This window comes from Aotus nancymaae, unplaced genomic scaffold (assembly GCF_030222135.1).
Source record: "Aotus nancymaae isolate 86718 unplaced genomic scaffold, 86718_ANA_hifiasm-v0.15.2.pri h1tg000018l, whole genome shotgun sequence".
Classification (NCBI taxonomy): domain Eukaryota; kingdom Metazoa; phylum Chordata; class Mammalia; order Primates; family Aotidae; genus Aotus; species Aotus nancymaae.
The window spans coordinates 19,196,849-19,224,547 of record NW_026988430.1 but is presented as its reverse complement, the minus strand read 5'-3'; the positions used below and the strand labels follow the sequence as shown (position 1 = coordinate 19,224,547).

Here is a 27,699-nt window from a genome sequence, read left to right as displayed (position 1 = left end):
CCTGTAGTCTCAACCTCCAAGGCTCAAGCAATTCTCTTACCTTAGCCTCCCATGTAGCTGAGACTACAGGCATGTACCACGACACCTGGCTTTTCTTTTTTTGGAGGGGTAAAGAGAGATGGCATCTCACTATGTTGCCCAGGCTGGTCTCAAACTCCTGGTATCAAGGGATCCTCCTACCTTGGCCTCCCAAAGTGCTGAGATTACAGGCATGAGCCACTATGCCCAACTCACCATTTCTTCTCAATCTGTCTCTCTCACTTTTGCCCTTGTCTTTGCCTCTCATGATGGGCTCAGCTTCCCATGATCCCACCCCATATTGCAGATGGTGATGAGAACTGGCAGTGCCCAGAAGGCTCAGTGGTGTTCTGGTACGACCAGCCCCAGAATGAAGGGAAGACCATGTTGACTTTGAGTCACAAGCCATCCAGGAGAGCATAAGTAAGCAGTGTGCTCACTGGCTACATAAATCATCTCAATTAGTTCTTGCTGGCAGTAAGCACCAAAGAATACAACTTGACTTAAACAGTAAGGAAATAGATTCTCTCATATCTTATTCTGTTTGGGCTGCTGTAACAAAATACCATAGACTGGGTGGTACAAACAACAGAAATTGACTTTTCACCGTTCTGGAGGCTGGGAAGTCCAAGATCAAGGCACCAGCAGATTAGGTGTCTGGTGAGGGCCCATTCCTGATGCCTTCTCACTGTGTCCTCACGCGGCAGAAAAGGACAGTTAGCTCTCTGGGTTTTGTTGTTGTTGTTGTCAGAGACGGGGTCTCACCGTGTCGCCCAGGCTGGGGCACCGGCACAGTCATAACTCCCTACAGCCTCAAACTCCTGGGCTCACGCAGTCCTCTCACCTCAGACTCCCAAGTAGCTAGGACTACAGGCACACACCAGCAGGCCTGGCTAACTTTTAATTTTTTTAATAACAGATTGGGGGGGAGTCTCACTTTGTTGCCCAGGCTGGTGTCAAACTCCTGGCCTCAAGCAATCCTCTCTCACCTTGGCCTCTCAAGGTGCTGGGATTACAGGCATGAGCTGCTACATCTGGTAAAGCATCTTTCATAAGGGCACTAATCAATCCCATTCATGAGTTCTTTTTTTTTTTTTGAGAGAGTCTTGCTCTTGTCACCCAGACAGGAGTACAGTGGCGCAATCTCCGCTCACTACAACCTCCGCCTCCCAGGTTCAAGTGATTATCCTGCCTCAGTCTCCCGAGTAGCTGGGACTACAGGTGCCTGCCACCATTCCAGGCTAATTTTTGTATTTTTAGTAGAGATGTGGTTTCACCATGTTGGCCAGGCTGGTCTTGAACTCCTGACCTGTGATCCACCTGCCTTGGCTTCCCAAAGTGCTGGGATTACAGGTGTGAGCCACCATGTCTGGCCCGCGTCCTCCACTCTTATGACTGAGTCACCTCCCAAAGGCTCCACCTCCAAATACCATCGCATTGGGCTTCAGGAGTTAACATATACATTTGGGGGACGGGGAACACCAACACATTCAGTTTTATTGCTCTCATAAATCAATAAAACTAGAAGTAGGAATACTCCAAGATTAGCTTATCAGTGTCTCAACATCATCATCAAAGACTCAGGTTCTTCCCATATTTTCAGTCTATCCCCTCAGTGTTTTAGCTTTTTCCTCTTAAAGTTGCAGATATGGCATCTAGGCGTAACAACGTGCAGAGGAAGATGATCACGTCTCTTCCAGTGGGTGCCCCTTAGCAGTAAGGATCTCTGCTCCTACAGCCCCCGGCAGACAGTCCCTCAGCCATTGCCAGAATTGTGCCACATGTCTATGACTAAACCAGCCACCGACAAAGGGGCTGGTTCCACCACGATTGACTTACTTCATTGGGTCCTACCTCTAGGACTGGCTGGAGCCAGCCTCACCCGAAGACCATTGCTGTCGTAGGGTAGCATAAATTCCTAAACACCAGTTGGGGACAGTTAAGAGAGGACAAAGTTAGAGTCAATGTTGCATAGAACGCCAAGAGTATTGACTAAACCATCTAGGACTGCCTGTTGGTGCCTGAAGGAACTTGGGGAGGCTGTAAACCAAAGATGACTCTGAAGGGGACTATTCTTGGAAATCTGCTGAGGTTTTTTTTGTTTATTACTAGAAACATGATTTGTCCTGATTTTTACCATCAATTCCTCTATCCCCCACTAAACATATACCGCCCAAGGAGCAAGAAGAAATACCTACACCGTGTGCAAAGAACCTGGCATCCTATCATAACTGGCATGGGCATCAACGGTCCATGGGCATCAGTGTAGCAGCAATGAATAAATATGTATCTCTCTTCCCCAGCCTAGATGGCTACAGCCACCGCACCCGGCCATATGTCTTAACTTCTGAATTGGCTGATTTTAAGTGGAAGTAGCTATGGCTGCGTGTATAGAAGGTCTTCTAACACTATAGAAGGTCATTCTAACTGGTCCTCCTGCACAATTTGGATCCCACAATGTTGACAGAACCAGCTTCTAGGTTCAAGAAGGAAACGGGGTGATTCTCAGGCAGAAGGAGGCAGAGTATGTATGACTCAATCCCTCTTTGCCTTTAATGAGAGTGATGGAGAAGATTTTCCCTTTAAGAAGGAGGATGTGCTGAGAATCTTATAAAAGCCTGAAGAGCAGTGGTGGAACACAGAGGGCAGCAGTTTTTAGTTTTTTGCAGTTGCAAAAACTAAAAACTGTTTTTAGTTTTTCTACAGATATCCAAGGCAGTCTCGCCTCATTCTGTTCCTTGTGAGTTTCTGGAACACAATTACTCCATTCCTAGTCTCAATTCATCATGGTCAAGGTATGAAACTGGAGAATTTATGTGTTAACTTTTTTTTTTTTTTTTGAGATGGAGTTTTGCTCTTGTCACCCAGGCGGGCATGCAGTGGCACGATCTCAACTCACTGCAACCTCTACCTCCCATGTTCAAGCGAGTCTCCTGCCTCAGCCTCCCGAGTAGTTGGGATTACAGGTGCCTGCCACCACGCCTGGCTAATTTTTGTGTATGTGTGCATTTTTTAGCAGAGACAGGGTTTCACCAGGTTGGCCAGGCTGGTCTCGAACTCTTGACCTCAGGTGATCCACCCGCTTTGGCCTACCAAAGTGCTGGGATTACAGGCATGAGCCACCACACCTGGCCATATGTGTTAACTTCTGAACTGGCTGATTTTAAGTGGTAGTAGCTATGCCTGAGTGTTTGGAAGGTATAGATGTCTAGCTCCCTCATTCTTAGATGGTGCAAATCAAGCTGTGGAAAACGGATAGTTAAGAGCGGTGCCCATTACTCATTCTGATTTATTTAATGGTTTTCTTTTCTCATTCTGAAACCATTCTATCAAATGGCAGTAGACCGTTCCTGTCCACCCCCATGAAGTAATCATGTACCCCATGAATAATATACGATGAGATTGCTTTTTCACTTTTAAAACATAACCAGTTGTGACTTATTCTGATATTACAAAGCCTAAGAATTGCCGGGGCAATACTAGAAGCATTTGTCTACTTTTCTAGCATGATTCATACATTTTCTTCAGATTCTGTTAACCCTAGCCATTCCTTTTTCTTCCAAACCTGGAAGTGGGTTAACTGTAAGATAAGTGGATCTTTTCATTCTGGATGAGAGGCAGGACGTGCTGGTCACTTTACTTAGTGCCTGGTGTGAAGCTGGTGGTGGACCTGCTACGTGGACAGCTGAACTCCCAGCTCTCTGCCTTCCCCCAAGGGTCACAGCACGTTCACCTTGCTACAGCTGCCAAACAGTAACAGCTCGACGCGACTCTTAGCCTTCCCTTCGTAGTCATGAGACAGCAGCCACTGTTCCGGATCTCCTGCCCTCACAAGGAAACACCCACAACAGGAAGGTAACAAGCACAGCTCCTCTTTTACAGTCTTTTTTTTTTTTTTAAACTCAGGAGGTGGAGGCAAGAGAATTGCTTGAACCAGGGAGGTGAGCCACTGAGATCGCGCCATCACACCACTCTAGCGGAGGTAACAGGGCGAGACTCCAGCAAAAAAAAAAAAAAAAAAAGGACTCTGGGGTCATAAACTACAGAAAATCTTTGGAATTAGGTAACGCAGAGACTATTCATTATACAAGGGCATCTCACACAACTTGCTATGAGTTGAATTGTATCCTTCAAAAGACAGGTTGAAGTTCTAACCCCCGGTATCTCAGAATGTCATCTTTTGGAAATAGGTCGTTGCAGATGTAATAAATTAAGATGCAGTCATGTGGGAGTAGGCCATGCCCTTAATCCAATATGGCTGATGTCCTTACAAGAAGAGAGGAGACACAGACACACGAGACAAGAAAGCCACTGGCCAGGCGTGGTGGCTCACGTCTGTAATCCCAGCACTTTGGGAGGCTGAGGTGGCCAAGATCACACCACTGTACTCCAGCCTGGCAACAGAGAGAGACTCTGTCTCAAAAAAAAAAAAAAATTAGCTGGGCGTGGTGGTGGGTGCCTGTAATCCCAACTACTTGGGAGGCCAAGGCAGGAGAATCGCTTGAACCTGGGAGGCAGAGGTTGCAGTGAGCCAAGATCACACCATTGCACTCTAGCCTGGGGGACAGAGCCACACTGCATCTAAAAATAAAATAAAATAAAGTGAAATAAAATAAAAAGCACTGTTTTGCTCAGTCTGTGAGTGTACTGGTGCATGAGCTGTGCCTGATCAGTTGAGCTTCCTCCCAGTCCCTGTCCCACTTTCTGAGTATACTTACTGTATGGAGCCTGCCACCAACCGAATGCCCCAATTTAACCTAATCCCACTGTAAGCATTCCAGCTTCTCAGAGCTGTGACAACCTCCCCTGTCTGTCCCTTCCTGGTGGCTGCAACCTGCCCCATATCATCCTCTCCCAACCAGGCTGGAATTGTCTGATTTTGTTTTCACTGTGGGGGTGACCATTATAGCACGATCTTAACTCATTCATTTATTTGTTGGTTTTTAATTTAAATAATACGATTTATGCAGGTAAAAAATCCAAGCAGTGCAGAAAGACATTAAATGAAAGGCTTACAGTAGATAATATTTGGAGCAGCAAAGGAGGCCTCTGTCACGCACAGCAAACCCCTGTGTAAGCATTATACTGCCCAGCGCTCAGGCCTCAGCGACAGCTCTCCTTAGTCACAGCCCTAAATTGGGGGTGGGTATGAACAATAGACGATATAAGTCAGCTGCACTTCTGAATGGATTTTCAAACTCCTAACAAAAGCAAACTTCTGAAAGCCAAGGTGATTCTAGATTGCAAGAGTCAGGCCACAGAGGAGAGAAAAGATTTTTTTTTTTTGAGATGGAGTCTCGCTCTGTTGCACAGGCTGGAGTGCAGTGGTACAATCTCAGCTCATGGCAATCTTTCTCTCCCAGGTTCAAGCGATTCTCCTGCCTCAGCCTCCCGAGTAGCTGGGATTACAGGCATGCACCACCGCGCCTGGCTAATTATTGTATTTTTAGTAGAGACAGGATTTCACCATGTTGATCAGGCAGGTCTCAAACTCCTGACCTTGTGATCTGCCCACTTCAGCCTCCCAAAGTGTTGGGATTACAGGCAGAAGCTACCGTGCCTGGCCCGAGAGAAGATTTTTTGAATTTCAAAGGTTTAACTTTCAACACCAACAGCCAAAGCTTCCATGATGCAGATCATAGGCCTGCATAAAGCCAAGTCCAGAGATGAGACAATAATCCAATGCTAGCCTCACTGCATTGCAGAATGAGATACAGTTCCGCTGGGAAAAGCGAGAGGAGAATCAGAAAGTGAGTCATTGGCGTGGTTCATCGTAAAAGGGGTCAGAGCTCTGACCACGGATGGGGTGGAACTTCTGGGAACAAGGATGATTGACTGTGCATGGGGTTGGGGTTGAACAGAGCAGAGAGGGTTGTGCTTTGCCTCTCAGGTGAAGGGCAGGCAAAAGACATCAGGGAGAGGCCCTTGCAGCAGCAGGCGCCACTGACAGAAGGCAGGGATGACAGCTGGTGTGTGGGCAAAGGGAGCTGAAGACAAACTCTGAATCTCCCATCACCCCAAAGAGCAGCAAGAGAGTTATCTAAAGATTCCTGCATCCTCAGAGGTTTGTGTAAGAGGTAAGGTTGAGCCAGTAGACACAGAGGCATGGTACATGGGGCAGGGAGGATACAGGGTGACCTGTGTGACCAGGAGCCTGCAGAACAGAAAGGAGTATGGACACCTCGGGGGAGGAAGGAGGAGGAGGAGAAGCAGACGCCTGTGAGGAGAAGGCCCCACTCCAAAGAGAGAGAGATCATCCCCAGGAAAATCAGGGAGAAGATGGAAGGGAGAGAATCCAGAATCGACCAAGGCCAAAAATGACGAAAATCTAGGAGTGACGGCTGATTCAGAGTCAGCAAGGTGGTTTTCAGCTGTTAGCGATAATGTGTGCACCAGAGCACTGCCAGGATCTGGCAGAGAGATCTAAGTAAAATTCCCATGTGAGCCCTGGGACTGTGGAATACTATGTCTGCTCCTTGGGACCCTCCTTCCCTCCACCCACCTCCCAGCACCAGCAGCTGAGAGGACATCAGTGGAGGGGCAGCTGTGGTCCCTCCGTCCTGGGGCTCTGTCCATGAGGTAGGACAGACATCTGGACTAGTAATGGCCAGGGGATGGGGGCACAGAGGAAGAAGCACAGAGTTACAGAGGGACTTAGAACCGCAGGAAATTCCTTTTCCTACAGGGAATGGGGCAGCCTATCCTGAAAGAAGTAATTTTGTTTTGTTTTGTTTGAGATAGCGTTTTGCTCTGTTGCTGAGGCTGGAGTGCAATGGCCCAGTCTTGGCTCACTGCAACCTCCACCTCCCAAGCTCAAGCAATCCTCCCACCTCAGCCTCCTGAGTAGCTAGGACTACAGGCATGAGCTACCACACCTGGCTAGTTTTTGCTTTTTTTTTTTTTTTATTTTGAAACAAAGTCTCACTCTGTTGCCCAAGCTGGAGTGTACTGGCGCGATCTCAGCTCACTGCAACCTCTGCCTCCCGGGTTCAGGGAATTCTGCTTCAGCCTCCCAAGTAGCTGGGACTACAAGCACACACCACCGTGCCTGGCTAATTTTTTTGTATTTTTTAGTAGAAATGGGGTTTCATTATATTGGCCAGTCAGTTCTTGAACTTCTGACCTCGTGATCCGCCCACATCTGCCTCTCAAAGTGCTGGGATTACAGGCGTAAGCCTCCACACCTGGCCGTAGTTTTTGTATTTTTTGTAGAGATGGAGTTTCGCCATGTTGCCAAGGCTGGTCTCAAACTCCTGAGCTCAAGCAATCCTCCCACCTCTACCTCCCAAGGTGTTGAAATTACAGGCATGAGCCACTGTGCCCAGCCATGAAAGAAGTAATGTTTAAACTGAGATCTGAAGGATGAAGAGATTTTTACCTTTTTAAACATTTAATTGTATTATTTATTTATTTTAAATAGAAATAGAGATGGGGTCTCACTATGTTGCCCAGGCTGGTCTCAAACTCAACTGATCTTTCCACCTCAGCTTCCCAAAGTGCTGGGATTACAGGCATAAGCCACCATGCCTGGCCCTTTTATTTTTTAAATTGGCAAATAATTATTATATATATTTATGAGGTACAGTGTGATATTTTGATATATGTATAGTTAGAGGATGATTAAATAAAGCTAATTAATATACCCATCACCTCAGATACATTTTTTGGCGTGTGAGGCAACTATTTATAATCTATTCTCTTCGCAGTTTTAAAATTTATATTCTGGCCAGCCGCGTTGGCTCACACTTGTAATCCCAGCACTTTGGGAGGCCGAGGTGGGTGGATCGCCTGAGTTCAGGAGTTTGAAACCAGCCTGGCCAACACGGCGAAACTCTGTCTCTACTAAAAATACAAAAATTAGCTGGGTGCCGTGTTGGGCACCTGTAATCTCAGCTACTCGGGAGGCTGAGGCAGGAAACTCACCTGAACCCAGGAGGTGAAGGTTGCAGTAAGCCAAGATCGCACCACTGCACTCCAGCCTGGGTGACAGAGCGAGACTCTGTCTCAAAAAAACAAAAAAATTTACATTCCATTGTTACTAACTATAGTCACCAAGCCACATAATAGATCTGGAAAACTTACTCTTCCTGTCTAACTGCAACTTTGTATTCTTTGACCTGCGTCTCCTCTCCTGCTCCGGCGAGCCCCAGCCTCTGGTATCCACCATTCTACCCTCAATTTCTATGAATTGGACTTTTCTAGATTCCACATGTGTGAGATCATGAAGTATTTGTCTTTCTGTGCCTGGCTCATCTGAAGGATGAGTAGATTCTAAACAAGGGGAAGATTCGGACTACAAAGACGACCATGCAGGTCAACAGAGCAGCGTTCGGGTAAGGGACAGAGGGGAGAAGTCGGACCATGAAGGCAAAGCTGAGCAGAGTGTGAGTCACGGGACGGTGGCGCACTCCCCTGAAGTGTGTCCCATCATCTGAGCCATCCCCTCATTCCCAAGCTCCCACATGTTCACTGAGGCTCATCCTGACATATATGCTGCCTTTGAAGGTCTGGACAAATATCTGAGACACATGGGTGGTGGTGACTTCTCTCCACCCAGATGTAGGTGCTCCTAGGCTGGGGGGTCTCATCATCAGGGCCTCATCAGCGCTTCCTGGAGTGAATGGCAACCAGGTGGGCGTTCTCCAGCTGGTGGAGGGTTCTCAGCCTTGGGCCAAAATGCCTAAAAGCAAGATGGCTGTTGGCAGCTTGTTATACCCGAGCGAGTTGGAAACAGAAGTGCTACACTCTGAGTGTGTTGAGAGTCCACCTTTAACGGCCAGTGTCCGAGAGTCAGTTAGAGCTCACACTTCTCAGCCCAGAACAAATGGCTGCCAACATTTTTATACTAGTTTAGGGTCAGGGGGCGGTAAGCAGATTATTACAGAAGTAGAAGGAGCAGGTTGGGGAAGGGGGAGTGCCTAAGAAAAAAATTCTATTTAAAGTTGTTGTTTTTACTCAGGCTATGGGGTGAGCAGTTACACAGTTGCAAAACAGAATGTACAGGATGTAGGCCCTGTTTCTCAGAAAATTGGTTACAAAGATGCCAGGTGTCTCAGACCACAAGCTCTCAGAACAGAATGCCCTACATAGCTCAGACTGGACAAAATGGAGTTAGCAGGATTGTTTAAAATGTATTCATTATAGCCAAGCTGGGGTATTTCAAGCTGTCTCTGGATTCCAGCCAGCTCCGGGGGCACCAGATTCCCATGGAGCCTGATGGACAGAGGCCAGGATCCCATGGGGGAGGGCAATGAAGGCCAGGATCCCATGGGGGAGGGTGGGATGAAGCCTGGGCTCTCAAGGGCAGCCATATTATAGGACAGGACATTGCACGTCAGCCACCAGATGCAGGACTTGAGGGAACGTGGTCATCCATCCTGGGGACATACACAGATGGGCAGTGGGGGACAGCAAAGGTCCCAGGAGGTCAGACACCCCTAATCCCCTCAACAGTGCCCTGCCCGGGCCCTAGCAGCGCTCACCCTCCACACACAACATCCAGGGTGGCCTCGGACCTGCTGAGTTCCTGCTCCTGCTTCTCCAGCTTGCTCCCCACACTGTACGACGGAGTGTCATTCATGTTGCAGGCTGGAGGGGAGGGTGGCTCAGCACTCACAAGGCTGCTACCACCCCTGCCTTTGTCCTGAGAGCCCACGGGACACTTCCACCCACGCTCCTTGGGGGTCTCTTACCTGCGTGCAGTTCCCAATCAGTTCCTGTACCTCAATTTCTAGAGCAGTCACCCTTTTCGGCAAGCTTCCACCTGGAAGATAAGGGAACTCAGTCCCCAAGAATCAGTTGCCCCGACTCCCCACCCAGGCTCACTTCGAGCCAGGCTCACCCTGGGAATTCAGTGCCAGAACCTCCCCCACGTTGCTTGACGTGAAAGGGCTGAAAATTTTTCAGGGCCTGCAAGTCCATCTGATCTGGAAAACCTGATCAGGTGGAGAATGTATTTGGGATGATCAGAGATGAGATTCATCAGGTGGCCTCTGTGCCAGCACTGAGCAGGGCACTTCATACACAGTGTCTCCCTCATTCCTCACAGTCACCCAGTGGGGCAGGCACTATCGTAGTCCCGATGTTATAGAGGATGAAACTAAGGCTCAGAGAGGTAAAATGATTTGTCCATGTTGTACAACTAGTAAGAAGGAGCCGGGATTGCAACAGCTGGGGTTGCAAAAAAAAAAAAAAAAAAAAAAAGAAGGAGCCAGGATTCAAGGCTCTGGTGTGTTTGACTACAAAACACCCAGTTCACCATCACAGCCCAACACTGCCTTCCTGTCTGTCCCCTAGTTGCCACACAACTGGCCCAAAGCTGCCCTCATCACTGTCCCCAAATACTCTGTCCTGATTGCCTATATTTGTCCATTCTTGAACTGATATAAAGAAATACCTGAGACTTGGTAATTTATAAAGAAAAGAGGTTTAATTGGTGCATGGTTCTAAAGGCTGTACAGGAAGCATAATGGCATCTGCTTGGCTTCTGGGGAGGCCTCAGGAAACTCACAATCATGGCAGAAGGCAAAGGGAAAGTGAGGCATCTTACATGGCTGAAGCAGGAGAAAGAAAGTGGGGGGAGGTGCTGGCAGGGCACGGTGGCTCACACCTGTAATCCCAGCACTTTGGGAGACCGAGGCAGGTGGATCATGAGGTAGGTGGATCATGAGGTCAGGAGTTCAAGACCAGCCTGGCCAACATGGTGAAACCCTGTCTCTACTAAAGATACAAAAAGTTAGCCAGGCATGGTGGTGAGTGCCTGTTAATCCCAGCTACTTGGGAGGCTGAGGCAGGAAAATTGCTTGAACCCGGGAGGCAGAGGTTGCAGCGAGCCGAGATTGCATCATTGTACTCCAGACTGGGCGACAGGGGGAAGCGCTACCAAAAAGAAGGGGGGAGGGAGGGAGGGGAGGGGGGAAGAGGAGGGGACGGGCTACACACTTTTAAACAACTCTCTGTCATCGTGGCAGCACCAAGGGAAATGGTGTTAAACCATGAGAAACTGCCCCGATGATCCAATCACCTCCCACTAGGCCCCACCTCCGACATTGGGAATTACAATCGAATATGAGATTTGGGTGGGGACTTACATTCAAACCATATTATTCCACCCCGGCCCCTCCCAATCTCATGTTCTTCTCGTATTTCAAAATACAAAGCATGCTTTCCCAACAGTCCTCCAAAGTCCTAACTCATTCAATATTAACTCAAAAGTCCACAGTCCAAAGTCTCATCTGAGACAAGGCTAGTACCTTCCACCTATGAGCCTGCAAAAATAAAAAACAATTTAGTTATTCCCAAGATACAATGCAGGTATATGTATTGGGTTAAATACTCCCATTCTAAAAGAGAGAAATCAGCCAAAATAAAGGTGCTACAGGATGCATGCAAATCTGAAACCCAGCAGGACAATCATTAAATCTTAAAACTTCACAGTAACCTCCTTTGACTCCATGCCTCACATCCAGGGCACACTGGTATGAGGGGTGGACTCCCAAAGTCTTGCGAGGCTTTGCAGGGTTCAGCCTCTGCAACCACTCTCATGGGCTAGTGTTGAGTGCCTGAGGCTTTTCCAGGCACAGGGTGCAAGCTGCTGCATCTACCATTCTGGGGTCTGGAGGATGGTGGTCCTCTTCTCAAAACTCTACTAGGCAGTGACCCAGTGGGGGCTTTGTTTGGGGGTTTCAACCCCACATTTCCCCTCCCCACTGCCCTAGTAGAGGTTCTCCATGAGGGCTCCACGCCTGCAGTAGGCTTCTACCTGAACATTCAAGCTTTTCCATATATCCTCTGAAATCTAGACAGAGACTCCCAAACCTCAACTCTTGTATTCAGTGTACCTGCAAGCTTAACACCATATGGAAGCCACTAAGACTTATCACTTGCACCCTCTGAAGCAATACCCCAAGCTGTACCTGGACCCCTTTTACCCACATGTGGAGCTGGATGCAGAGACCAGCGTCCCAAGGCTATGCAGAACAGCAGAGTCCTGGGCCTGGCCCAGGAAACCATTCTTCCCTCCTAGGCCTCCAGGCCTGTGATAGGAGGGGCTGCCACAAAAGTCTCTAAAATGCCTTCAAGGATTTTTCCCCATTGTCCTCCCTATTAGCACTTGCCTTCCTTTCAGTTATGCAAATTTCTGTGACCTGCTTGAATTCCTCCTCTAAAAATGGGCTTTTCTTTTCTACCACATGGCAGAGCCACAACTTTTCCAAACTTTTATGCTCTGCTTCCCCTTTAAATGTAAGTGCTAGCTTTTGGTCATTTATTTGCTCATGCATATGAATTCATGTTGTTAGAAGCACCCAGGTCACCGCTTCAACACTTTGCTGCTTGGAAATTTCTTCCACCAGATACCTTAAATCATCTCTCTCAAGTTCAAAGTTCCACAGATCCCTAGAGCAGCAGCACAATCCAACCAAGCTCTTTTCCAAGGTGTAACAAAAGTGACCTTTGCTCCTATTCCCAGTAAGTTTCTCATTTCCATCTGAGACCTCATCAGCCTGGCCATCTCTGTCCATATCACTAGCAGCATTTGGGTCACAACCATTCAACAAGTCTCTAGAAAGTTCCAAACTTCCCCTCATCTTCCTGTCTTCTTCTGAGCCCTCCACACTTTTCCAACCTCTGCCCATTACCAAGTTCCAAAGTCACTTCCACATTTTCAGGTAACTTTATGGCAATGCCCCACATCTTGGTACCAATTTTCTTTATTAGTTTGTTCTCTCACTGCTATAAAGAAATACCTGAGACTGGGTAATTTATAGAGAGAAAAAGGTTTAATTGGTTCAGGGTTCTGCAGGCTATACAGCAAGGATGGTGGCATCTGTCTGGCTTCTCGAGAGACCTCAGGAAACTTACAATCATGGCGGAAGGTAAAGAGGAGGTGAAGCATCTTTCATGTCCAAAGCAGGAGGAAAAGAGAGCAGGGAGGTGCTACACACTTTTTAACAACTAGATCTCGCAAGAACTCACTGCCATAACAGAAGAACCAATGGGGATGCTGCCAAACCGTGAGAAACTGCTCCCACGATCCAGTCACCTCCCAGCAGGTCTCCAATGTTGGGAATTGAACATGAGGTTTGGGCAGGGATACAGATTCGAACCACGTCACTACCCACCACTGCTCCAACAATTTTGAAAGATTTGTTTCTTGTCTCAAGACTTTTTCTCTGACCATCCATCACTAACCCTGTACCTCACCATTACCACCCCACCACTGCACCCCATTATTTCTCTCTTCTCTGTCCACCCCTGTGACCTTCACTTTGGGATCTGACCACACAGATGACGACCAGCACCAGGAGGCCGAAGCCCAGGGACAGCAGGAGAAGACAGGGCCCAGAGTGGAGAAACTGCAGGAAGGACGGGGGAGGAGGTGGCCATGCAAGAGGGGGGGATGTCAGGACGAGGAGGGCACAGGACATGACAGAGACGGGAAGAGCAGAGGGCCCAGGGGAGCTGTCTAGGGAGGAGGGCTGAGCATAGGGGATGCCAAGAAAGGGCAGGATGGGAAGGATTTCAGGGTAGGGGATGCCCAGGCCTTGGACCTAGGGTCCAGCACAAGTCCTCAGTCACACAGGCCCCTCACACCCCTGGGGACCACCAAACACACAGACACAGAGAGAGAGAGATGGGAGATGATGGTGGTACGTGAGGCTCCATGGTCAGAGCTGGGGGAAGGAGCAGAAGGACACAGGGAGAGTTGGGGGCAGCCAGGCCCCTCACAGGCTCACACTCATCTGTGAAAGCAGGTTAAGTTATGGTCTCCCTTTTAAGACTTTCCTAAATAGCCCATGTTTTTCCTCCTCCCTGTTCCTGTGCCACTGAGGACCCTAACTCCCCTGAAGACTAGGACCACAGAGGCCAGCCCCTGAACCCTCAGAGAGGGGGATCACCACAGTCCATACTGGAGTCACAGAAATGACCAAAACCAGGAGCCCTGGAGCTACAGCAACAGGGGAGATACGAGAACTCCCTCATTGCAGATAGAAAGAGGCACTGTCTCAGAAAGAAGCTCCATCCTTAGACTACAGCTACCACACCTCCTGTGCTTCACACTTTTAAAGGTCCCTCACGGGCCCTCCTCTGACTCCATCCCTTCCTGTGGGACTGGGAATCTCCAGGGCCAAAGGTGGTGTGCTCACCCCAAGCCGTACCTTCCCTTCTAGACCACCCTCTGAGCACCTGGGAGCCCAGATCATCCACACAAGCAGCTATGTACCTCTCTTCCCTGGGCCTGTACTCTGGGTGGCAGACCCTGCTGCTGCCATGCACACCCAAGGCCTAAGTAGTAGGCATGGGCAGGGGTTGGGGGGTGAATGGAGGGTGTGGGCCATACTGGAGGTGTCCCCATGTGTGCCCCAGGCTCCTCAAGGTGCAAGACTGAGCCGGGGGAGGGGAGCACAGGGGAGTGGGCTCAAGAGGAACTAGCTCAGCCCTCTGCAAACTTTGGGGAGTAGGCCTGTCTTGGGGATCTTCTGCTTGTCTTACCTTTTCTAAGATCATGTTCCTTCCCTCTCTCTAAGCACTTGAGGTCTTCATACCTCATTGACATCCTTGGCCCAAGTGGTCTCTGCAGCTGTGAGAGCTGAGATGGAGGCAGAGAAAGGACTCCAAGGGGGAGCACAAGATAAGGGCTGGAGGTAGGTGTGAAGGTGGTTTTGAGGTAGGCAATGAGGATCCAGTGGATATGGAGCCAGGCATTGGGACTAGGAGCAGGGCTGGGGCTGGGTTCGCAGGTGAGGTTGAAACAGGGATTACGCCTGTTGTATCTGGGGTTAGGATGGGTTGACATACTTGGGGCTAAAAATGAGATTGGGTGTCGAGGTAAGATTGTAGACAGGGCTTCTCTGGGGTTGGGTCTGAGTTTGGGGCTGAGACTGGAAACATGGTGGGGCCGAGCGTGGGGGTGTAGTACAGCTAGGCTGGAGCTGCAATGGGGACAGAGGTTGAATTTAGGGATGATATTAGAGCTGACGTTGCACTGGAATTGGGGCTGGAACTGGGATTGTACTGCTTTGGGGCTGTCCAACCCAATCTGGAAGTCAGCAGAGAGATCATTTCAATCTCCTCCAATGACTAATTCAATCTGTGATCTATCTTTCCAGTTATTTCCATCTGTAACACACAGTTGCCCTCCCTGTACTTTCCCTAATGTCCTCCCTGCCTCCCTAGTCCTGTTACCTGTATAAAACTGGAGAATGTAATTGTTTCTTAGGTAGCACAGTTACCAGGTCAGGAAATTCTGGAGGGAACTCCCGTGTATTGGTTCTCCTGCTCTGTTCCCCTCTACCTTCTGTGGCCCTGGTAGAACTGTGGTCTAATGCTCCTGCTGGGTGGCTTCTCTTCCATGGTCCAAAACCTTTCAGGCCCAGGGGAGACAGGCACACAGCTGCTTGGGTGGGTGATCTGGGTGGATGCTCTTCCCTTTTGTGCCTCCAGGCCTCAGAGTGGTGATGTCTCTGCTGTTCTCAGCCACAGGGACTCCACCACTTTGTCGGCTTCCTCAATCCTGCTCACACTCTGTAAATGTCATTCAACTCTTTTCAATAAACCCTTTTGTGGCCAAGCACTGCAGCTCACACATGTAATACCAGCAGTTTGGGAAGCCGAGGAAGGACAATCGCTTGAGCCCAGGAGGTTGAAATCAGCCTGGGCAATATTGTGAGACCCTATCTCTACAAAATTAAACTTAGCCAGGCATGGGGGCACACACCTAGAATCCCAGTTACTTGGGAGGCTGAGGAGAGAGGATTGCTTAAGCCCAGGAGCTCAGCACTGCAGTGAGCTATGATCACACCACTGCATTCTAGCCTGGGTGACAGCAAGGACCTGTCTCTCTATATATATGTAGAGAGAGAGAGAAAGAGAAATAAATCCTTTTGTTTTGACACCTGTATCTTGGTGGAACTGATTTAAAAAAAAACTCTTTTAAATAAAATTATAAATGTTTACTATGGTACACAGAAAGAATAAACTCCATTTGGAAATCTAGCAGGCTTCTCAAACTCAACATGGCCAAAACAAAGCTTCTCATCTCCCCATCCCACCACAAAACCAGCTTCTCACATAGTCTTCCCCATCTTGATTAACTGGGACGCCATACTTCTAGGTTTTCAAGCCCCAAACCTGGAATTATCCTTGACTCTCTCATTCTCTCAAACCCCTCAACCAACCCATCAGCAAATCCTGACATCTAATTGAAACATTCCTATATGCCAGGGAGTTTTCTGGGTACAGTAAAACAGCAATGAATGGGTCCTGCCCTCGCTTAACTTAATAAGCTGATTCTTTTTTTTTTTTTTTTTTGGAGATGGAGTCTTGCTGTTGCCCAGGCTGGAGTACAGTGGCGCCATCTCTGCCTCCTGGGTTCAAACAATTCTCCCACCTCAGCCTCCTGAGTAGCTGGGATTACAGGAGACTGCCAACACACCTGGCTGATTTTTTTTTTTTTAGTAGAGACGGGGTTTCACCATGTTGGTCAGGCTGGTCTCAAACTCCTGAACCTCAGGTGATCTGCCCACCTCAGCCTCCCAAAGTGCTGGAATTACAGGCGTGAGCCACCATGTCCAGCCTATAAGCTGGATCTTAATAGCTGAGATGCTTCCCCTGGTATGCTGGATTGATTGAAAAATAAAAATCTCTACCCCTCCTCTATATTCATTCTCTCCACATTATGACTTTGTAGTTTCCCCCAACAAAAGGTGGAATCTATTTCTCTGATCCTTGAATCTGGGCAGCCTTGTAATCTGCTTTCGCCAATAGGATGCAGCAGAAATGATGCTTCAGTTCCAAGCAAGACTCTTTCAGTTTCTCTCTTGGACCCCTACCCAACCATTCTGTGAACAAGGCCAGGCTAGGCTAATGTGACCCAATCATCCCCACTGTCCCAGCCTAGAGTCAGCCAAATGTCAGACTTGGAAGCAAGGCTACCCTAGACCAGCCAACCCCCCAGCTGACCACAGATGCATGAACAAGCCCAGGCAAGATGACCCAAACCTGGCCAGACCAGACCTATGACCTCTTGAGCTATAATCAATGCTTATTGTTTAAGCCCTGAGCTTTGGAGTGGTTTGTTACACACCAGTTGCTAACCAATACACTTGGGGATCTTATCTTCATCTCCCAACAAATCTGCTTTGCATCTTCAGAGAAATTAAACAATGGCTTTTCCTAATCATCCTAAGTTTATGCCATCTTTAAGTGACAGAAAAGATTTGAACTGAAATCTATATGAGAAGAAAATGCTGTTTTCACAATAACATAGGACTTTCAAAGGCTTCACCTGGCTTCTCCACTCTGCCATTTTTAAATTGCCAAAAATCAAGCAACGCAAGATACGTAAGATGTCACGAGAGTATATACTGTATGATTTCATTTACTTGAAGTTCTAGAAGCTCTAGAAGAGGCGAGGCCAATAAATAGTGAAAGAAAGCAGACTGCCTGTTGCCTGGGAACAGGGAAGAGGTTAGGCTGCACAGCGGCGTGAGGGGACTGGGAGGGTGATGGCAATGTTCTCTTTTGCCACTGGAGTGGTAGTCACCTAGGCATGCATATTTGCCAAAGTCATCTCTACTCTTTAAAAGAGTGCATTTTTATTATGCAAAAATTATACCTTAAGGAAGTTGACTTTCAAAAGTTGAAAAACAAATAAAAGCTTAGGAACTCTATATCATCTTTGTAAAATTAAGGAGAAAAAAATGCAAAATGTTGGCAGCGCTTCCAATCTTCCAGGGTTTATTCCTCTCCCAGAGGTCCTGGGAAGAATCCTCCTCCCACCACCATTTCCATGGCCGGGTAGTCCAGCAAAAGGCAGCTCAGTGACTATCCTGACTTGCCTGGGTCAGGCCAGCCTCACAGACCCAGTGGTAGGACCTCTGGCACACGTCGTCATTCCACCTGCCATCTGGGTGGAAGTGGGCACAGTCCTCGCCTCCGCCCAGCCCGTGTCCCTGCCAGTCATCTGGCTGGCCTGGCTTCCAGTTCCTGAGGGGAGAGGACAACAGCAAGCTAGGAAGGGTAGATGGAGTAAAATTCAGTTCAGGGGAGGAGAAGCTGCCAGTCAGATTCCCGGGGGGCAGTGCTGACGGAGGACATTGGCATGGAAAGTCGGGGTGTACTCACTGGAAGCCGGACGCATAGTCAGTTCCATCCACCCACTTCCAGACTCCTTCGGGGTCACTGAGGCCCATCCAGGTGTATGCAGAGCCCAGATATGCCTGGACAAAACTCTGGGGTGACAGAAGGGCAGTGGTGATTTCCCATCCCAGCCAATTCCTGGAACTAGGGATTCTAAACTTTAGCTCTTCATTAAATCAACTGAGGAGTTTGGGGATGTTTCTCCCCGTGCTCAGGCCTATTAAATCTGAGGGCGTGGCACAGATGACAGTCATTCTGGAAGCTCCCAGATGATTCCAATGTGCTGCCAAGATTAAGCACCATTTCCCTACATGTGACGTGTCTTAGGAACTGAGTACCAGAAGCCTCACCTGCTCCTCCCTGGCGTTAATGACCACCAGGTGTGCGTTCTCCAGCTGGCAGTACCTCTCAGCCTCGGGCCAGGTCTTCCCGGAGCGAGAGAACCAGTAGCAGCTGCCTTGGTGCTCCACCCAGTTGATGGGACAGCAGGTCCTCTCGGTGGAGCCTGAGTGGGGCGAAATAAGGTGGAGAGGCTGAGGCGCTGCCCAGTGGGCTGTGGGCAGAAAAGCAGGGTCTGGCCCTCCCCACACCTTCCTCACCGTTGTTCTTGAGAACAGCCACCTGGCAGGTCAGTTTGTTCAGGTCTTGCACCAGCTGCTGGACTCGTAGGAGCATTTCAGAATGAACTGGGACATACACAGATGGGCAGTGGGGACAGCGGCCCAGGTGTGCCTTCTGCTTATTGTGTTCCTGGAGCTCAGATGCCCCTGCGCAGGGCCAGGCCTAGGAACGTTCCTTCCCGCCCCCACCCATCCCCCACATCATGCCCAGGCGCAGTCATCAAATCTGCTCTGGATTCCTCTGCTCCCGTTTCTCCAGCCTGTTCTCCAGAGAAGGCAGGCTGCCTTTCAAGCTACTGGCTGAAGGGGCGGGCAGTTCGGCACCAGCAGTCTGCTGCCACCCCCACGTGTGTCTGAGAGCCTAGCCCCCCACACCCACACTCGGAGGGTCTCTCACGTGTCTGCAGTTCCTGCTTGTGACCCTCCACTTCAGCTTTCAGAGATGCTATCATTTCTTGCAAGCTGCTCCCTGGAGGACATGGACACTCGGCTTAGGGGTCAGCTTCCTCCTCCCCAGCCCGGCCCCAGCCCAGAGCCCCATCCAAGCCAGGCTCACCCTGGGAAGTCACTGCCTGTATCTCAGCCACAGTGTTGGAAGTGAAGTTGCTAAAATCTGTTCTCAGAGTCACCAGGTCCCTCTGAAATTTGAATCTGCTGCCACCCCCACGTGTGTCTGAGAGCCTAGCCCCCCACACCCACACTCGCAGGGTCTCTCACGTGTCTGCAGTTCCTGCTTGTGACCCTCCACTTCAGCTTTCAGAGATGCTATCATTTCTTGCAAGCTGCTCCCTGAAGGACATGGAGACTCGGCTTAGGGGTCAGCTTCCTCCTCCCCAGCCCGGCCCCAGCCCAGAGCCCCATCCAAGCCAGGCTCACCCTGGGAAGTCACTGCCTGTATCTCAGCCACAGTGTTGGAAGTGAAGTTGCTAAAATCTGTTCTCAGAGTCACCAGGTCCCTCTGAAATTTGGAATCTAGACAGGTGGATGGGAAGGTCAGAGCTGGGATTCATCGGGTCCTCTGTGCCAGCACCGAGCAGGGCCTTCCATAAGCATTGCTGCGTTGGGTCCTCGTGGCAACCCCGTGGGGCCGACACTATTATTGTCCAGTATTGCAGATGATGAAACTAAGCCTCTGAGAGGTGAAGTAATTTGAGTACATAACCCAACTAATGAGTGACAGAGCCAGCAGCCATCTGATTATGGGTCCATCAACTCTCTCCATCAGTGCCCCCACCACTGTTCCCATCCATCACCCCATTAGTGCTTCAGTGGCCCTGTAATGACCCCCGTGGCTGTTGGTGGCATTGCCATCACCATGGCCCACTGTCATCTCCACAGCTGCCCCCAGCACTGTGCCCTCCCTTGCTCCTACTGTGGGCCTCACCATTGCCCCACCACTGCCCTGCTGTAGCACCCCATTATTTCTCTCTTCCCTGTCCACCCCTGTGACCCTCACTTTGGGATCCAACCACACAGATGATGACCAGCAGCAGGAGGCCAAGGCCCAGGGCCAGCAGGAGGAGCCAGGGCCTAGAGCGGAGACGATGCAGGAGGGACTGGGAAGGAGACAGCCCTGCAAGACGAGAGGGTGTCAGGATGAGGAGGGTCCAGACATGACAGAGACAGGAGAAGGAGAGGGCCCAGGGAGCTGTCCAGCGAGGAGGGCTGGGCACAGGGGACGCCAGGGGAGGACCGGACGAGGTGGATTTCAGGGCAGAGGATGCCCAGGCCTTGGATCTCAGGGATCAGCACAAGTCCTCAGTCACACAGTCCCCTCCCACCCCTGGGGACCCATGTGCACACACACAGATGGGGGACGATAGCAATATGAGGGGTCCCATAGTCAGAGCTGGGGGCGGAGGCAGGAGGACACAGGGAGAGCTGGGGGCAGCCAGGCCCTTCACAGGCTCAGACTCACCTACCTGCTGTCAGGTTCACAAATGAGTTTCCTCCAAACCCAACCACTTATCTTCCCCTCTACCAAAGCGCAGCTCTCGTCCCCACCCCGCAGAGCATGAGAAGCCAGGTCCAGTGATCCTCCCTGTCCCGGTCTTTCTGGGGACCTTGCATCCACACTGAGCCCATCAGAGGCTGGAGCCTGGGTCTCAGCATGGGGACCCACATGGTGGAGGGACAGAAATGACAAGAGAAATTCTTCTAGACATATAAAGAGGGCATTTTAGGAGAGTTTCCTCTTTCCTCTTACCATTTCTAAACCCCTGGACTTTCTCCTCACTCTCCAAGTGCTGCAAGTTTTCATAATTCATTGTCATGCTTGGGCCAACACGGCTCTGAGGCTGTCACAGCTGAAATGGAGGCAGGGCCAGTGGTCAGGCTGGGGCGGAGCTGGGGCATAGGAGGTTGGGACTAGGTTGGAGCCGAAGGCAGGGCTGAAGTTGAGTTGGGAGAAGAGGCTCAGGTTGAGAAGGAGCCCAGGGTTAAGGCTAAGACGGAAATGGGCCTGCGTTTGCAGCCAAGTTAGAAGTGGGGTCAGGTTGAGTTTGGGAGTGAAACTGGAGGGTAAAGTGAGAGCTAAATGTATTGCCAGGACTGCCCAGTGGGCCAGTAATCGGGCAGGACTTGAGGTCGTGTCTCATGCTAGGACTGGGGTCACTATCCATGTTGGAGCCATAGATGAAACTGGGGTTAACTTTGGGGCTGAATTCAGAAATAGAATACAGTCGAGGTTTTGGCTTTGGGCTGGCATTAAGATTCAAGTTGAATCTGGGGTTAGAGTAGGAGCTTGGTGATAGCGGTGGTGGGGGCAGTTGCAGTGGCTCACTCCTGTAATCCCAGCACTTTGGGAGGCCAACACAGACAGATCACTTCAGGTCAGGAGTTCGAGACCAGCCTGGCCAACATGGTGAAACCCCATGTCTACTAAAAATACAAAAATTAGCTGGGTGTGGTGGTGCAAACCTTTAATCCCAGCTACTTGGGAGCATGAGGCAGGAGATCACTTGAACCCAGGAGGCAGAGTTTGCAGTGAGCTGAGATCGTGTCACTGCACTCCAACCTGGGTGACAGAGTGAGATTCAGTATCAAAAAAAAGTAGGAGCTGGGGTTAGTATTGGGGTTAGGGCATGGCTGGGCTGGGGCGGAAGATAAGGCTGGAAATGGGCCAGCCATGAGTCTGAGTTTGAGTCTTAGTTTATTTTTATTTTTATTTTTTTTGAGACGGAGTTTCACTCTTGTCACCCAGGCTGGAGTGCAATGGCACAGTCTTGACTCACTGCAACCTCTGCCTCCTGGGTTCAAGCGATTCTCCTGCCTCAGCCTCCTAGAGTCTTAATTTATAACAGGGGATTGTGGCTGCCATAACCCAATCTAGAATCCAGTGAAGGGAACAGAGTCTTAAATCTCTACATAGTAATTAAATCCCACACCGCCCCCTTGAATTTATTTTCATTTAGTCCCGCCCAAGACCCAAAGTCCCCCTCTCCCTGCTTCCTCTGACATTCCCTGTCCCCTGGATCTCAGCAGCCCCTACAGCACCATTACCTGTGGGGGGTCTGGAGGCTGTGATTCCCACCTTGGTTGTGCAGCAAGGACCAGAGCTGGGACGTCACTTAGAGCCGGAAGCACTGAGCCCTGGAGAGCTGGGGTAGGGGTGACTGGAGTCCTGCTGGTCTTGTGTCTGAAATCCCAGGAGCCTTATAATCTGGGACATCCCATTTCCTCAACATTTCCTCCAGTAAATGAGAATGTACTGGAATTGGAACACACAGCAGTTGTGTGTGGGTGGGGAGAGTTGGGTTTGAGGCCAGCTCTGCTCTCCTCCTCCAGGACATGCCACTTCCTTTCCTCGTTTTTGGAGCGCCTCTAACTTCCTCATTTTTACCATCTGGGAGCAGGGCTGGATCAAAGGCAGTCAGAGGTGCAAGCTGCTGTTTCTCCTCTACCCCACACTTCCTTTCACTTCCTGCCTTTAAATTTCCCAGAATTCTTGGGTCTCCATCATTGCAACCCTGGTCCTAGAGAAGCCCATTCTGTGCTCTTGCTCAATCCTGGCCTGAGTCCCTAGCATCAGCATCCTCTGGGTCCCAGTCATTAAGCTGCCCAGCTCTGGCCTCATTCGCCTCACTCCACTCGGAAGGAGGGAAGGGGATGACAGAGAACAGAACTTCTTGGCCAGAATAGGAAGGGAGAAGCCAAGGAAAAGAGCAAACTTTTATTGAGTATCTAATCTGTGATGGCATTATTCCAGACACTTACCTTACATAACCATTCCCCGCAAGCATCTGGGGAGGCATTTTGGATGATGGACTAATGCTCAGGGCCGGAGATCACACACAGCTTGTAAGAGGGAAAGTCTGGCATCCTGGTCTGGCTCTCGGCACATGCACTGTCTTCATGAACAGGATTCCATCTCATCCCATGACCCCTGCCAAGCCCCTAAGGGAGTTGCCCCGAATCCATGTGCATATCCCTTTCAGTAGAAAGGAACCTGAGTGTCTTACAAGGTGGAGAAGGAGAAGAAATACATTTTAGGTTATATTTTCTATGTACATGGGATTGTGTTCTGCTATGTGCTTTTTTAGGAGTTAATCTATCAGGAACATTTCTCCGCATCAGTTTACAAAATGTACTTGGTCTACCTGCACCCATTTCATCATAGGCACCATAATTTATTTATTTAGCACTTCTCCATTGACAGAAATCAGAAATTTAGGTTGTTTCCTTTTTTTTTTTTTTTGAGACAGAGTCTCGCTCTCTCACCCAGTCTGGAGTGCAGTGGCACGCTCTCAGCTCACTGCAACCTCCACCTCCTGGGTTCAAAAGATTCTCATGTCTCAGCCTCCCGAGTAGCTGGGATTACAGGCACCTGCCGCCATGCCTGGCTAATTTTTGTATTTTTAGTAGAGATGAGGTTTCATCATGTTGGCCAGGCTGGTCTCAAACTTCTGACCTCAGATGATCTGCCTCGCCTCAGCCTCCCAAAGTGCTGGGATTACAGACATGAGCCACCGCGACTGACCAGGTTGTTTCCGGTTTTGTTTTTATTTGGTATTTGGTATTTTGATTAGTATATGTTGTAGGTTAGGTTTTCGGAAGCCAAGGTTGAGGCTGAACTTGGGGTGCAGGCTGTTTATTAGGGATTAGCACTTGGAAAAGAAAAGTGGATGAAACAGCACTGCGCAGAGGGAGAAACCCAGCACTTTGGAGACCTTCAACCAAACCAACAGGGAGCTCTGGGAGTTCAAACAGTGCTGCCCCTGGGAGCTGTCCAGCACTGGCCTGACACAGGGGCCTGTAGAGCACCACCTCCTTCAGTCACTGGCGGTCAACCCCGACATGGGTGTGACCTTGGGAAGCAGCTCTCTGCAGGTTACACTCCCCACAATGGGACACCATATCCTTCCCAGAAGGGGGACGTGGGTAGCTCACATATGTGTCTACCACAGTCTTGCAGTGTATTGACATATTAATTTGGGGATCAACACTTTGACATTGTCGAATCTTCCATGAAAAAACATGATGAGCCAGATGCAGTGGCTCACACCTGTAATCCCAGCACTTTGGGAGGCCAAGGTGGGTGGATCGCAAGGCCAGGAGATCAAGCCAATCCTGGCCAACATGGTGAAACCTCGTCTCTACTAAAATACAAAAAATTAGCCAGGCATGGTAGTGCGTGCCTGTAGTCCCAGCTACTCAGGAGGCTGAGGTAGGGAAATCACTTGAACCTGGGAGACAGAGATTGCAGTGAGCTGAGATCACACCACTACACTCCAGCCTGGTGACAGAGCAAGACTCCATCTCAAAAAAAAAAAAAGAACATGATGTTTCTCCATTCACCCTTTTTTTTTTTGAATCTGGTTCAGTGAGTTTGAAGCTTCTTCTTCCTCTTTTTTTTTTTTCACTTTAAGTTCTGGTATACAATGTGCTGAATGTGCAGGTTTGTTACATACGTATACACGTGCCACGGTGGTTTGCTGCACCTTTCAACCCATCATCTAGGTCTTAAGCCCTGCATGCATTAGGAATGTGTCTTAATGCTCTCCCTTCCCTTGCCCCCTACCCCCCCGACAGGCCCTGGTGTGTGATGTTCCCCTGCCTGAGTCCACGTGTTCTCAATGTTCAACTCCCACTTATGAGTGAGAACATGTGGTGTTTGGTTTTCTGTTTCTGTGTTAGTTTACTGAGGATGATGGTTTCCAGCTTCATCCATGTCCCTGCAAAGGACATGAACTCATTCTTTTTTATGGCTGCATAGTATTCCATGGTGTATATGTACCACAATTTCTTTATCCAGTCTGTCATTGATGGGCATTGGGTTGGTTCCAAGTCTTTGCTATTGTAAATAGTGCTGCAATAAAGCTATATCCATTCACTCTTACATGCATTTATTCATCTATTCGAAGACTTATTGAGCGTGTATGGCATGCCAAGCACTCTCCTTCCCAAGAGGCAGAGTTCAGGAGTTCAAAAGTGAACAGACAAAAAAGGCCTGCCTTCATAGAGCTTACCTTCCAGTGGGTGATCAATAAACAAAATAAATGAATAAAATATACATAAGTCACAGGCCGGGTGCAGTGGCTCACATCTGTAATCCCAGCACTTTGGGAGGCTGAGGAGGGCAGATCACAACGTCAGGAGATCAAGACCATCCAACATGGTAAAACCCCATCTCTACCAAAAATGCAAAAATTAGCTGGGTGTGGTGGTGCACGCCTGTAGTCCCAGTTACTCAGGAGGCTGAGGCATGAGAATCGCTTGAACTCGGGAGGCAGAGGTTGCAGTGAGCCAAGATCACCCCACTGCACTCTAGCTTAGTGACCGAGCGAGACTCCATCTCCTAATATATATATATATATATATATATATATATATATATATATTATGGCAATATATATCATATCCCTGCTCTTTTTCCCTAAAGCACTCACATGGCAATAGTGCTTTGGGGAAAAAGAGCAGGGATATGAGATAGGGTTGATTTTTAATGTCCCTCAAGTATACGGCATATATTAGTCCATTCTCACAGTACTCTAAATAAATACGTGAGACTTGGTAGTTTATCAAGAAAAGGGGTTTAACTGCCTCATAGTTCTGCAGGATGTTCAGGAAGCATGGTGCTGGCCTCTGCTCAACTTCTGGGGAGGCCTCAGGAAATTTACAATCATGGTGAAAGGTGAAGGGGGAGCAGGCACCTTATGTGTTAAGAACAGGAGCAAGAGAAGAGAGGGCATCAGATTTTAAATGACGAGATCTCACAAGAACTCCCTCATTATCATGAGAACAGCACCAAGGAGATGGTGCTAAGCCATTCATGAAAAATCCACACCATAATCCAGTCACCTCCTACCAGGCCCCACCTCCAACATTGAGGATTACAATTCAACATGAGATTTGGGTGGGGACACAGATCCAAATCATACCAAAATATCAAGAAAGGCCTCACTGGGAAGGTGATATCTGAGCAAAGCTTGAAGGAGGTAAGGAAGCAAGTGACAAGGGAGTTCTGGCAGGAAGAGTGCTCCAGGGAGAGGGCAGGGCAAGGGCAAAGGCCCTGAGGTGGGAGAAGGTCTGATGTGTATGTGGATCATCCATTTGACAGAGTTGCCAGAGATTTTACAGAGAAGTGAGTCAGGAAGGAGAAGAGTAGATGAGCGACAGGGGAAAATGTGGGCCTTGTTGGCCGTTATCAAGGATTTGTTTTTACCCTGAGTCAGAGATGCAGACTTTGAAGGTGTTGAAGCAGAGGAATGGCATAACCTGACTTATATGTTAACTGTAACAGTGTGGCATTTGTATTGTGAATTTGATGAATAAGAACAAGCTGGAAACAGAGAGTCTAGTTAAAAAGCTGCTATAACATCTGGGTGAGAAATGAGGTTGTGAGAAGTGTTGTGATTTTGGATATATTGTGAAGGTGGAACACACAGAATTTCGCTGATAAATTGCTTGTGGGTTTCACATACAAAAAAAAAAAAATAGTTCTCCTTCTAGTCCCCAAAATAAACATTGAGCATTTTCTATAAATTGCTGACTCCCTAGGAAAAACAACTCTATCTCTGACATTTGCAATGCTGACGCCTGGATATGTCATGACCTTTTGTGAATATGAAAATCATGTGAGAAAAGCTCTGGGTTTTGCCATCATGAGCAGACTGATAAAACTTGTTAACAATGGTAATCTTGCAGAATTTCCCTTTCAATACCTGTTGTGCTTTTAGTCTGGCAAGCCTGTCCTCCTAAAGTCTGATTCCTTTGCCAGGTCTTGGCAAGCAATCTCCTTTTCTCTCCTAAATGCTTCTGTCCCTGAGACCCCTTTTCACAGTTGACAATGATCGCTTCCTTCTTCCACCACATGTTCTGTGAATTCTTTTTTTAAGAAAGAAAGAAAGAAAAAGAAGAAAAAGAAAGAAAGAGAAGAAAGAAAGAAAAGAATGGCTTTAATCATTGTCTTAAGTATACAGTAGGGGAAAAGAGTGATTTAATTAAATATACATCATACCAATGACGCTGGCAAGGTTGAAAGTTACTCCTAATGTTGCTAGCTATAAAAACTAGTTTGTACATAACAAGACAATGAGAGGAAAAAACAATCCCTTTGAAATGAAATTCTCAAATAAAGAATGTTCACAGTGGTTTGTATCAACAGTATGCATTGTATGACAAGAACATGTACAGATTCAGAGCACCCTCGGGCTCTCTTTATGTCCTAAAGAAAACGAGCATTTACATGATTATGGGTTACACTGAACTGAAAAAAGATCAATTGTATACTTACCCCTTAGACAGGATAAACTGTCCTGGGGTGTACAGCTTTAACACCATCATTAAAATTGTTTGCAAAAGTAAAAGAGAATTAAAACACAAGACACTTTTCTTTTTGGAGTGAGGAGTCTTTCATTTGTTGTTCTAACCAGCCAATGCCATTCACTAAATCAAAAATGGAAGGAACGGTGCCCACAAA

At 48.7% G+C, this 27,699-nt stretch overlaps 1 protein-coding gene across 4 annotated transcripts; it reads right to left on the bottom strand.

Annotated features, from left to right (window-relative positions):
* Nucleotides 1-1,873: 1,873 nt before the first annotated feature.
* On the bottom strand, nt 1,874-22,490 carry CLEC10A (C-type lectin domain containing 10A). Of its 4 annotated transcripts, none has more exons than XM_064378041.1 (11): nt 22,281-22,490; nt 20,986-21,085; nt 20,236-20,352; nt 19,656-19,751; nt 19,497-19,568; nt 19,177-19,248; nt 18,759-18,845; nt 18,510-18,664; nt 18,145-18,251; nt 9,711-9,781; nt 1,874-1,936 (listed from the first exon to the last, which is right to left on the bottom strand). In XM_064378041.1, exons 2-10 carry the CDS (start codon nt 21,050-21,052, stop codon nt 9,742-9,744), a joined length of 813 nt encoding a protein of 270 aa, XP_064234111.1. In that variant the 5' UTR covers nt 21,053-21,085; nt 22,281-22,490; the 3' UTR covers nt 1,874-1,936; nt 9,711-9,741. The 4 variants fall into 4 exon arrangements, with proteins under 4 accessions (XP_064234111.1, XP_064234110.1, XP_064234108.1 ...); XM_064378040.1 differs by lacking the exon at nt 1,874-1,936 and adding an exon at nt 9,289-9,606; XM_064378038.1 differs by lacking the exons at nt 1,874-1,936; nt 9,711-9,781 and adding an exon at nt 16,347-18,006.
* Nucleotides 22,491-27,699: the final 5,209 nt, after the last annotated feature.